The sequence below is a fragment of the Argopecten irradians genome, chromosome 14 (genome assembly GCF_041381155.1).
Source record: "Argopecten irradians isolate NY chromosome 14, Ai_NY, whole genome shotgun sequence".
Classification (NCBI taxonomy): domain Eukaryota; kingdom Metazoa; phylum Mollusca; class Bivalvia; order Pectinida; family Pectinidae; genus Argopecten; species Argopecten irradians.
The window spans coordinates 16,885,647-16,898,841 of record NC_091147.1 but is presented as its reverse complement, the minus strand read 5'-3'; the positions used below and the strand labels follow the sequence as shown (position 1 = coordinate 16,898,841).

Sequence of the window (13,195 nt, the reverse complement as noted above, 5' to 3'; positions counted from 1 at the left end):
ATGTAAGGTTATTACAGTAAACCACTCTTTCGCGTATTTAAGGATTAACCTCTTTGTTTAGTTTATGAGATGATAAACCCAATGGAGCACGAGGTAAATTGCTTAAACGCGAAGCGTTCAATTTACCGACTCTTCCATTGGGTTTATCATCTCATAAAATAAACAAAGTAAGAGATTAATCCTTATAATTACAATATTTTTTAAAACAATAAAATCAACCAGAAAATCAGATACAATCCTTTACCGTGTGCTATTCGCCGTCAAAATTATACTGCTGTCATATTTAACAATGCAACAGCCATTCAGAAAAAGCGCGCCGTTGACTGACAGCTTCATCCGCCCTTTTTTCTATGACGTCTCAAAAAATAGTTCTTATATTTCAGTTATTTCATTCAGGTCAAATAGCAATAACACAATCAAAAAATTAAATCTGTTTTATTGTATGCCTCCGATTTTCTCGTACATGTGTTATTTGTAAACATTGACACGTGATTTTGTGGAATGTCAAAGAAAGTCCACCAATGTTTACATGTATCCATACGTACCGAATCGGGTCACGTTCTACACTAAAGTTATTGGGAAATAAACAGATCTGCTCCAACTTAGTTTATCGATACAGAAACAGTGGCAATTGTAAATATATTATAATAAAAAGTTCGCGCCAGCGTGCGAAAACATCATACTCGCGAATATATAAAAGCCCAATCAGTGGCTATCAGTATGTTTACATTTTGTAATTACGTTTTATAGACTTATTCGGAAACATTTGAATTCACGTTGGAGCTTATGAAAGTACGCAAAAAAATGCGCCAAAATGAAGTGGTTTACAGTACCTCGCAACTTATAACCCAGAGAGGAAATCCACTGACAGAATTGCAGAGATACCATTAACCGAGTTTGTTCTGTGACTCTTGAAACATGATAAATTAGCACTATACCAAGGGTAGAAGTTACACTATTACTAAGAGTCACAACACGTACATACTGCAGTCTTCTAAAAACCGCAACACACCGCATACATGGGAGACTGTTCTTGAATTAACCAACCGACCAACCAACAAACCAAAAACCAATAAGCGATCGGTCACTGCGGCAAAGTGAAAAATAAATCTAAATACAGTAGTCCACCGCTATGCCACTACCGATTGTAGAGGTATTCGGGGTTGGCGGTATTCGGGGGACTGTTACAACCCACTTTGAAAAAATGACGCAGTTTGAAAAATAACCCCAAAATGATTTATATTCAGCGCACTTTGAAAAACTTACTTCAAACTGCGTAGACTTGCGTCATTTTAAAACCACATTGAAATAATTTTTCATGCGTTAATTCTTCAAAGTGGGTCGTAACAGGAAACAATTGTATACATTTTCTTTGTGTGAAAAAAACCCAAACCAAAAACTGTTCTTGGTTTATAATGACGACTGTGGAAAGAGTCCGGGTAAATAAGTACATAAAGCCTACGTGATGTTCTACAGTTCTATCGTGGTGTCACGTAAGATGGAACGATGGAACGATCACTTCATTACGACGTGTGTGTGTTTGATGTTGAAATAACCCGCTATATAACGGAAATTCGACTTATATTTAACCGTGTGTTAACGTAAGACCAAGTTACAGACCGGCTTCATCTATTGATTTCCATTGTGTGTCATATCACATGTCTGTTTCTTCTTTGTCTAGAAAATTTATCAAAGATTATCATGTTATTAATTTAACCTAATTATTTTATCTACCTTTGTTAGGAGAACGGTTCATATAGATATTGGAATCCTTTTATGTGACGTCATTTCTTGTAATTTTGAAAATTAATATCCGACTGCCCTATCCAGACTGTACAGCTATTGATTAAATAGATATAACCACAATGTCGGACCAAGGTTTTTTCATTGTTTCTCAATGTATTATCGACTTCACCTTCAGTCGACAGAAAAGACTAACATATCATTCTATTTTCTTTTTTCCATACATTTTCACATTAAAAATATCAGAATTATTACTTTTTATTCATTTGTATTATTTTTAGTTACTACATTTATATTTTTGCATTTATTGTTACATTTTTTACGTATTTTTAAGTTTGTTTCCTGGTAAATATTACAAGATAAAATTATGAAACGATATTATACAAATATAGCGTTTTGATGAGGTCGATACATAGTTATATCGACCAAAGAAAAAATATTTACCGAGGACGTAGTCCGAGGTCGATATTTTTTCTGTGGTCGATATAACCATGTATTGACCGAAATCAAAATGCTATAATTGTTTTATTATTTTTCTGTTTTTTTTTTTTTTTTTTTTACATTTTTGAAATGACTGTGTAACCAAATAAGCATCGCATTGAAAATTCTGCTACGTGATTAGTTACAATCTTATGATTTTGTAACAAGTTTAATTTAAAAACAACATATGAAAACAGTATCAATCGATGCACTTCAAGCTTTTATTACATACACCCGGTGCATGCGTGCTTGTAAATTACATACATGTACATGTACTCCATTAAACCTGTAGCTCCATGTCTTAAGGACACAGTCAATTAAATGTATAGTTTGTTCTCCGTTGAAATAATCCACTTTGCCGTCAAACATATATTAAAAGATTCAGATTGACATTAAGATACATTCTCTTATGCTTATTACTCCATTCCGTAAAACAAAAATCGTACAAATACAGTAGGATTAGCCTAGGCCTAATGTTGTTACTAGCCTAGGTGGAATTTTAAAAATAAACATCGAACGTATTCACTATTCAATGGCTCCAGATGCTTAATGAACGTTATTCGATTATTTCCTACTCTCCTACCGTGTTCATGTTAAAAATTTATAACTTTAAACTGTATTTCAGCTGGAAGTCATCATCATCTTTGATAGAAACCGAAACATTCAACGTCGTCTGTCACATTTTGTGGTTACGCTTCAAACTCAGGTCATTAAAGCGTTTGTTTCAAAGCGCCAGGAACACGAAGCGTTTTGGTAACGTAGACGATAACGTTATCTAAAAATAACCGTGCAGTATATTTTTTCTATAAACCACTTCCGGAAAAATCGTGCAATATAGGTTTTTTATCGGTGATCACGTGGCGTGTTTTTACCAGAAAAATAATAACACAAAATATTTTTTTTTGACTATTGAAGGTACATTGTACAAACCTGTAATACAGCCTAAGGTTATAAAACGATATCCGGTCATGACAAATATGTTTTTTTCTCATACCAACACGTGTAATACTGGCTGGTCTACTGGCAATATACTCATGTCGCCTGAAGTTGTATTGCATGACTACCCATGCAATAAAGCCTCGTGACGTCACAGCGTTAACAAAATTAGCATGTTTCTCGGTACAATATTGTTTTCAGAAACAAGACTGAGTAATTTTAAAAAACACAAACAACGGAATTTGAGAAGAAAATATCATGCAATTTTTATGTATGGATAATTGACTTGAAGTCGCGGTTTTTTCGAATTTATTTCAAAATGGCGGATATCATAATAGTAAAGTTGCGAAAAAAAAAAAAAAAAAAAAAAAAAAACCGTCGAGGTGTGAGAGAAAAACACTCTTTCATACGGAAGAGTTTTATAATATTTTCCTTTTTTACCCATTTTTTCACTGTACATACTGTATAGTTGTTTAAAGCTGCGCGAGACAATTTTGCGATCTTCTCGTAAATATGGGGATAATTTGCCATTTTCTAACAGAGAGAAGTTATACATGCTATCTTTTTTTGATAATTCTTTCCATTTTATTCGCGCGTATTTAATTAATTTGACCGAAAATAAAGCGAACTCTAATCCCGCGCGAATGAAAACAACTATACAGTTATACATAAAACTACAGTCAGAAAAAGTAACCATATAACTGTCCGACTGACGTATGATGATGAAGATATTCACCATGCGCTCCAGAGGGGAAAGCGTCCTAGCTTAATCAATTACACCCATACTTAATGTTACATAGGAAAATCAAATCATTTCACTACCATTAGTATACTGGCCCACTAATGGTGCTAACGTTAGTTCCAGTACAACTATCTCTATCGTGACATTTTGTTTAATTTCGTGATATTGTTTTCATTAACAGCGTAAGATGTAAAGCAAATGGACTACTTCCGGGGAAAGTAATGTATCGATTTGTTTTAATTGATACCCGGGTGTGTATGGCTTATAATCATGTGGCACTACTAAATTAATATTTAGACTAGACTCACATTTCTGAGATATACATGTCGTAGCAAATTTCTAGAAATACGTATAGTCCCTGACATAAGTCGGAAATGCTCTATTTCCAGGACAGACGTTTTTACCTTTTAGCGAAACATCGAGGTTGTCAGGAATATCAGCATCATCTCGTTTATCGCATTTATTTCACGTAAAACTATAATCCTGACTGTTAACCGAGAATTCTCGTTTCTATCCGTCAAATTACATCTTGTACTTGTTTTATTCTTCATGGACATAAACTGTGTCCCAATAATCATCCTCGATACTCCAGGGGTTACTTTCACTGTCTTATATCCACCCCTGAACTATTTCATAGTAAAACTGAAGGCAGTTCAGGGCAAAAAACTAACCATTCCTATAGAGAATTCCCTTGAAGATTAAAGAGAGAGCGACGCCCAACTTCAAAGCAACACTGACAACCAAAGTGTACCGTTATCGGATTCTTTTGATTTCCATGGAAGGACCAAATTACCTGTGTCTTCTGTTGCTTTATAGTTAGTTTTAGTAACGCCTGGAATATCGAGGATGGGCAGGGATGAGGTGAAGCGACCATAGTCGAACTCTTTCGATTATTCAATTTGCAGCTTTTCTACTTCTGGAAATCTTTCATTTATAAGCTGCAAGATCTTCTTGGAATTTTTTTCTTCAAATCGAGTTGGCCTTAGATAGTCATAAGACTATCTATTCACTTTATAGCTTCCAGTTTATTTCTTGACTATTTACATAACAATTTCAATAATATAATAATGTTTAAACGATAAGTCTTGCACTTCGATACTCAAAGATAATCCGATCATGACATTTAACATGTTATGGTATTTAACATAGCAGTAATCGATACATTTATGTTTTCTAAAAGACATTTTAAAATAATGAGACTATAGTTCACTTGTGTTTGTTACGAGCATTTTTATCCAATAACATAATTGATTTTTTCAAAGTTTCGAATCATAACCGTTCATCTTCGATTATTTTATTTCTTCATGATTTATAACATGACATTTCCTTCAAAAATCTTCTAACTTACGAGCAAAATCGGGCAGATACGTTTACTGGACTTATTTAAATTCTATACATTCCTAAATTGTTCATAGTTTTTTTCTCAGAATTACATTCCCGCAAATTTCTTATAAAATCAAAGATTATGTTTCCAACTTAATATCATAATGACTAATTTTCAGAAAATCTAAGATTTGTTACCCCCATTGTGGAACACATTGTAATGTTCGGGTTGATATTATCATCATCGGACGGCAGTTTGAAATTATACACGAATTGTCTTTGACTGAGACCAAAGTGTCCCAAAAAGATGCCTCTTCTAACCTTAATGCTGATCTTTTGTATGAAATTTCATGACAAGAGTACCTACCAGCAGGGGTTAGATATGGTTGTGATGGGGATCAGACTCTACAGACCCGTTCGGCGGTGTGTCAAGTGGCGTAGTTTCGTAGGAACTGATCGAAATTGTGGACTTTTCTGTACATTTCCGTGTCGTTTCTTGCCTTGGAGATAGGCTGTGGTCATTCTCCCTTTGACAGCAACACACCTGATAGAATTTAGAGAGTGAAGATCCGTAGATGATGAAGTTCACTGAATTGTTCAGAAAAGATGCCGAAAGTCCAAAAAGTAGCACTGACTGAAAATAATAGTTCCCTTTAAAGACGATAGTTCCTGTTCTATCCGAAAGAAGAATTAAAGCTCCAATATCCTTCGGCAAGCACGTGACCACGTAAAACATGCTCATCTTCAGCAACATCCGGGTTATTTTTCTTTGTTTTTCTTCCCTGCGTAAGTCGGCGGAATCCGTTATCCGAGAAAGTGATTTCGAGCTCCTACTAAATCCTACAGCGATGGCGATGTTGCACACCAGATTTATCATCAGGGCTGTGATACCAAACATCAGCTGAAACAAGTTACCATACCAACCGAAGATAAGTTTGTTATCTTTTACAGCTTGGACTGCCATCTGGTACGTGGACCATGACGCCTTGCCACCCTGGACATCGATATGCATCAGTTCTGGAATACTGCACAAAGGAACACAGACAAACACTGCGACGACGATGATTAGGGCTCTCTTGGGGGTACAGATGAGACGGGCTTTGAACGGTAAATAAACGGCCAAACAGCGTTCCAAAACGATCTCCACCTTTATGCATCTTGAAATGCCATCAAAATAAAAAATGGCCCTGGTCATGAAGAATCCGTTAACAAAGAAGTTCGGCAATACATTCTGGAAATGGTGGTTCCGATTTTGGACCAGTAGATAGATGATCTGCATGCAAATGCACATCAGATCGGCGACAGCTAGACTGATCAGGAGCAGAGTGGTGGACGTTTTCTTTTTCTTCTGCCTGAAGACGTATATGGTGAGTGAGTTTCCGATCAAGCCCACAACAACAACGATAGGCAGAAACACACTGTTCATGGCGATAACGAAACTCTTCATCAAAGACACGGGAAACATGTGTCGGATTACCTCACCATTGTCAGGGACGGTCTCGTTGTTGGTGGTGGTCATGTTAAGGAGACTGTCAGCACAAGACCTATTAGATGATTGGTATAGCGCCGTACAGTTGTTATCAACAATCATATCCATGCCTTAATTAGTTAGATGTTATGCACAACTACAGATATTGAAAACAAATTGTCCTCAGTAGTACATGTCGAATTTCAAATCGAATGTCAAATCGAATAGAATAATGTTTGCTCTTTTTTCTTATATAGACAAAGTGTTTTAAAGTGCCGATCGTCCCGATATGTCACTGTAATACAAGCAGCTGTACTATTGGCAATACAAAATACAAGGTTTAAGTACAACAATAAAATATATGACCCTCGCGGTGATGTAAAAATATTGAACAGTAACGCGCTCCAACCCCCGTGCAGGCACCTGTTGGTGAAGTGACCACTGCGAGTATGAGCTAAGGTAGTCTATCCAAGGTAGTTATATTGTAGTATCGATCAGACAAGTTAATCACTACACATGTTATAAAGGCTCATGCTTAATGAGGACTGTATAATACCCCCATATTGAGGCCCTAGGCACCGTCAAAATGTCTTATTCACAATGTTGGTTTCAGTAATGATCTAACGTATCATCAATGTATGGAGACAAAAATTAGTATATAAAAACTATTTAACACCATTGCATAATCACAATAATAGTAAAAACCTGTCTCAGTGACAGCATCTGCATAGTGATCGTATGGTTAATGTTATTTTAAGGTTAAGGAAAGCATGAGTACCCGTTGAAAAATCATCGACCAGAAGTCAGTACTTGACAACTGACGACAAAAGGCCTGTTTGTTAAGATCACATTCTTATGATCGCAAACGGTCATTTTCAACCAAATATGGCTGTGTATAAAGACTAGTTGGTTATGAAGATGATTCTTTTTCTTTTGTCTCTTGTGTGATCTTTATAGATATATTTTACACAGGTATGATTTCATTTTCATTTTGATTTAACAAGAGTAGATAATTCCACAGTAAGCCTGATTACCTTATAAATAAGTCTTTAGTTTAAACTTTCTTTATTTAATTTCATCATACAACAATATTATTCACAATTGATATAAAGGGAAATAGAAACAAGTGTCTAAGATATTTATGTTTATCTATCACCTTGATATTAACTTACTGATACATTCTTGATAAGACAGCACATAGAAAGTTTATTTATGCAATGTTTGCAAAATACTGAAATTTAATAAATTGAAAAGAGTTTTCTAGGGAAACATGGGTAGGAATAGTAAAATAAATATGAATTAATGATGGAAAATGTAGATATGGGAATTTTAGTAAAAAGGGGGAGGAGGGATTTGGATAAAATAGCATATATTGACAAAGTTCGATTAAACAATAGTTGAAAATCTACCGGATTTAAGTATGTAATTTTCGTGTACAGATAGTGTTTCGTTCCCAAAGAAAAGAATGTATATATTAATAGTATATGGTAATGAACGTATGAAACGTCTTCGAACTTCGTCATACCTAGTACATTCTAATAGGAAGTGAGATTTGTTTTCAATTTTACAACAAACACATCTTGGAGACTGCACGATATTCATAGTATAACAATGTTATTTATCGAGTTTATTGAAACTTACGAGAAAAAAGCCTGAATGCATGTTACGACTTTGATAAAGGTGTTATAATTTGAGTTAATCGAAACGTGATAATATTATGACGATGAGTTTTATCAATGAGACACATTAAATTGTTCGTAATATTAAAAGTTTACTCGTACGGAAATTGCTACCCGAACAGTTCAATGTATTCCAGTTTGCCTCCACCATCTCAATTCAATTCTTCCATATTTCGGTATCCCCTAACTATTATTAAACTTTTGTTTAACTATTCAACTTTTTTTTACTGTGCATGGTATCATAAAACATTACGGGTCATTTTATCTTTCCGTTAGAATTGATAAATATTCAAAGGCGTTTTCACTATGTATTAGTACTTCTTGCCTCACGCACCAGGAAAAGCCCGAATCCCAGACATGATGTTTACCAAGCATGAAGAACAACATAAAATCTGTTGAAAACCAGGTTCATAATCATCTTATGACCAGTTCTTCTCGTGGTATGGTATTTTTGCGATTTCACAGGACATTGCTCTGATTGCGAAATATTAGAAATCGTTGAATCATATATACCATTAACACACGTCAACGGAGATTTCAAAATACTGAAATATGTTTACCATTAACAGTTTAACACACGTCAGCGGGGATTTTAAAATACTGAAATATGTTTACCATTAACACACGACAGCGGAGATTTTAAATTACTGGAATATTTTTCTCCTTTCTAGTTCAAATCGCAAAACATTGAAAAAATCGTAAGTGATGGAGCCTTCCTTAGTATCTGTAAGGCTTTCCTATGGAGAATTTTAAGTGAAGGGATTCCTTTAATTTAAGAGACGTTTGTGAAACCGGGCACTGTTATTGTGTACAAGATACATGTCACCTTAGCAGTTCAATACCAAGTCTTCACACATATATTTTTGTTCTTAATTTCCAATGTGAAAGATATTAACACGCCAAAGCTTATTGAAGGTTATAAAGATAGCTAAATGATACATAAAAGAAAGGTATCATGCGCATTTTATTAGCGTATCATGCGACAAAGCTGACCCGATGAACTATTAGTACAATGTAATCTCTGGAAATAAGGATCATAAAACAGACTCCATCGGATATTCTTCTATAAAATCATGGCATGCTTGTTTATATATCATATAAATTTAGATGAATGCATTTTGAAGAAAAAAAACCCTCCGGATATCACCAATATATCCTTTAAAAATATGATTAAAATAACACCATGATCTCTACGCCGTTCCAAACACTACTCTCCGTTAAAAAGAGAACTTTGTGTAACGGCTGTTTTTTTTTAGCGATTTCGCGGCTCATTGCCATGATCTCAAAGATTTCACAGGAGAAAAATTCAGAAATTACGAAAGCCGTATTAGGCCCACATAGGAAATATTTTACAGGATAACGAAAATGTTTTATTTGGCGGCCGCCAGATAATTATATGGCAGCCCCCAATTAAAGTTTTGGCAGATAACTTTATGGCTGCCGCCAGAAAAATTAGGTGTCCGTCAAATAAAACATTTTCGTTATCCTGAAAAGTATTTCCAGATAAATCATTTGGCGACCGCCAGATAATTATTTGGCGGCTGTTATATAGTTTTATATTTACATATGCCCCTATATAGTCAACGGGAGGGGAGTTGCGTTCAAAGCGTAAACGCAACGACGTATGAATACAAATCCGGAGTAGGATCGGACTACTTCTAGTTCTCGCTCCGGTAAGATTTTGCGTCATATGATAATCTAAGTGAACTTTAATTTCTTAATTTACATTTGACCTTTTCACAGATGACAGATTTGCTTTGAATTAATAATAAACTAAAAAACGATTTCGGTCTTCTATTTGTCTCAAGACTGATCCTTAGGCGGCACAGATAATATCATGCTCGTCAGTACTCGGTTGACAGCAGGCCTACCGTATGAAGTGTAAATACCGTTTAAAGTGTTTCCTCGTTGTCGAATTTCAGAATAACACTAAAGAGTTGTTATTAGATCCAATTAAATATGTATTTGACATCAAAACAATATATGTGTTCTGGCATTGTTACGGTAATAAACAACAAAAGGAATCGCTGGTCGGGGCTACCACCGAGGGCTTTCCTCACACACCATGCTTGTCTATCATCCGTACAATAAAGTAAAAGTCATGACTAAGAAGAATTTAGTCTATACATGTACGTAGACCGATACATACATGGCAAACATTCAACAGCTCAACGGTCATACCATCAACAGGCTATATCACAGATACTTTCCTCGGTTGAAAATCAAATATGGCGGCTCGCTCCACTTCGGACCGCATCACTACCCTGTCAACGATACATATCGGTAGTCGTTCCGCCTCAGTTATCTCAATTTTTATTCAAAATGGACATTTTTTTTTGTTTTTTGTTTTTTTTAATTTTTTTTTCCAGACATATTCTCATACAACAGTAATACATTTCCTCATCCTTACTTAGTAAACAAACACATTTCAATATGAATTATATCAGTAAATTATTATCTGTAATATTACAGTTATCAGTTATCCTTATTCTTAGCTTATTCCTTATCAACACCATCCTTTTCATGCATTCTACTCAATCTTATTCTCTTTTTTTTTTATCTTACACACACAAACACACACACTATCACCCCCTTCCCTTACACACACACTCACACACTTATAGGATATACAAACTTATACATACTCAATTTGGTCAATTCTTTTTCTTTTTTTATCCTATACACACATGCCAAAACATTCACACACACACAAATTATATAAATATACATACATGTACAATAGGGGAAGAAAGAGAGAGAGAGAGAGAGAGAGAGAGAGAGAGAGAGAGAGAGAGAGAGAGAGAGAGAGAGAGAGAGAGAGAGAGAGAGAGAGAGAGAGAGAGAGAGAGAGAGAGAGAGAGAGAGAGAGAGAGAGAGAGAGAGAGAGAGAGAGAGAGAGAGAGAGAGAGAGAGAGAGAGAGAGAGAGAGAGAGAGAGTAGTATGGGATATATTCGCTGGAGGTATGCAGTTCCGCAGAATTATTGGTTAATATTTTAAAATTATCAGATGTATTATTTCATTGTATTTCAAGTCGTGCTGTCAGAGATTGGGTGTGATTTCTATAAGCTTAATCCATTTTTTCCAATCTTGATTGAATTCTTCTTCACATTTATTTCCTTTGCCAATACTAATGTATTTCTAAATATCATAGTTTTCCTTTATAATAGATTTTAATGATGTTATTGATAGGTTTTGTTGTAGACATCTAGATCTATAAATGTATTGTTTCAAAATGAGTAAAATTAGGTTGTCAGTTTTGTAATATATGTTTCTATTGTTGGGTATACCAAAAATGATAGTCTTTTTATTGAAAGAAAAAGGAATAAATAAAAAATCTAGCAAAAATTCAAAATTTTCAAAAAATAATTGCACTTCTCTGCATTCCCAAAATATGTGTGTTATTGTTTCTATTTCTGTCTTACAGAAAAAGCAATGTAGATTTTCAGATAAGCCAATTCTAAATACGTCTGAGGTTGTTGTGAGGATATGTTGATTTATTCTGTATTGTAGCCATTGAAGTTTTGAGCTTGAAGTAGCTCGGAAAGGGGACATTTTTTATATCTGATCAAATTGAAAAAAAAATTGAAAGATGTCATTGTTATATTTCAAATCAAACTGCAGCTATAACATTCAACAATCGGAACTATATCGACGGCCATCCTGACTAGTTTAGCAAACAACATAGTTTTTAAATTTGATCACGAACATTTAAAAATATACTAATTCATGTAAATATATAGATTGAACAGTGTTTTGATTGCGATAAAGGTGGTATGAACGCAATGGGATACAGACATATTCTACATGTAGAGCTAATGCGCTACATTGGATATGTCTGTATCCCATTGTGTTCATACCACCTTTAACGCAATCAAAACACTGTTCAATCTCTATATCGCAGCCGCCAAATAAAATATTTTCGTTTTCCTATGTGAGCTTAATACGCTTCCGTAAGAAATTACATTATATATATATATTCTCGATGCCAAATCGCGGAATATTGATTCGCTGAAAATTGGTTTTCGAGTTATAGGACCAAATCGCGAAAATTTTGATTCGCGAAAATTATCAGCTATACGGTATGTTCTCACACGGATGTTTACTTTAGCAGATTCTAATGAAAAGGGAATAATCAGAGTTTGTGTATACAGACCATAGCTTTGTGAACTAATGGCTCTTAGCCCTGAAATGTAACTATAATTACACTAATGGCCTGATCTGACACTTTGATCCTGGTACTAAAACCAGGGTTGTTAAATGACCCGGCCGGTTAAGCTTTCGCGTAGCCCACTTAACTTTTTGGGAAGATAATACTTGTTAGAATTGTGAATACGTTAAAGATTACTGACTATGTGTGAAGTATGACTTACTCGAAGATAGCGATCAACATTTGCTCCTCCTCGGCAGTAGGCTTGTCATCGAAATAGATGATGTGTGGGAAACCTGCATCCTCGGAGTTGTACGATGTATAGAGCATGTTCTGTCTGAAGTAAATGTCTTCTTGCTAAGTGACACTATATCTGAAAGGTAAGCTAAACTGACCAATTGTTGATTGTATATCACAAAATATGTAACTTATACACCACTTACATTTCTACCATGTTCTCTTTAAAAAACATATAAATAAATTTATAAAACATATATTGTCTGAGACATGTAATCTCCACATTGAGGAAATAAAGAATCTATCTGTCTGCCCTTATAATGTGTCAAATCAAAACCGAGGGCAGTTCAGAAGAAAAAACCTGACCAACCACAGGCTTGCAAAGACATCATTCAAAGGCAAACTGTGGTTGACTGTGTGGCTTTGAAGGATGGCATCG

At 35.0% G+C, this 13,195-nt stretch overlaps 1 protein-coding gene across 1 annotated transcript; it reads right to left on the bottom strand.

The window, feature by feature from the left end:
• Positions 1-5,600: 5,600 nt before the first annotated feature.
• LOC138307064 (somatostatin receptor type 5-like) lies at positions 5,601-6,821 on the bottom strand. The gene has a single exon (XM_069247691.1). It carries the CDS (start codon positions 6,819-6,821, stop codon positions 5,601-5,603), a length of 1,221 nt encoding a protein of 406 aa, XP_069103792.1.
• Positions 6,822-13,195: the final 6,374 nt, after the last annotated feature.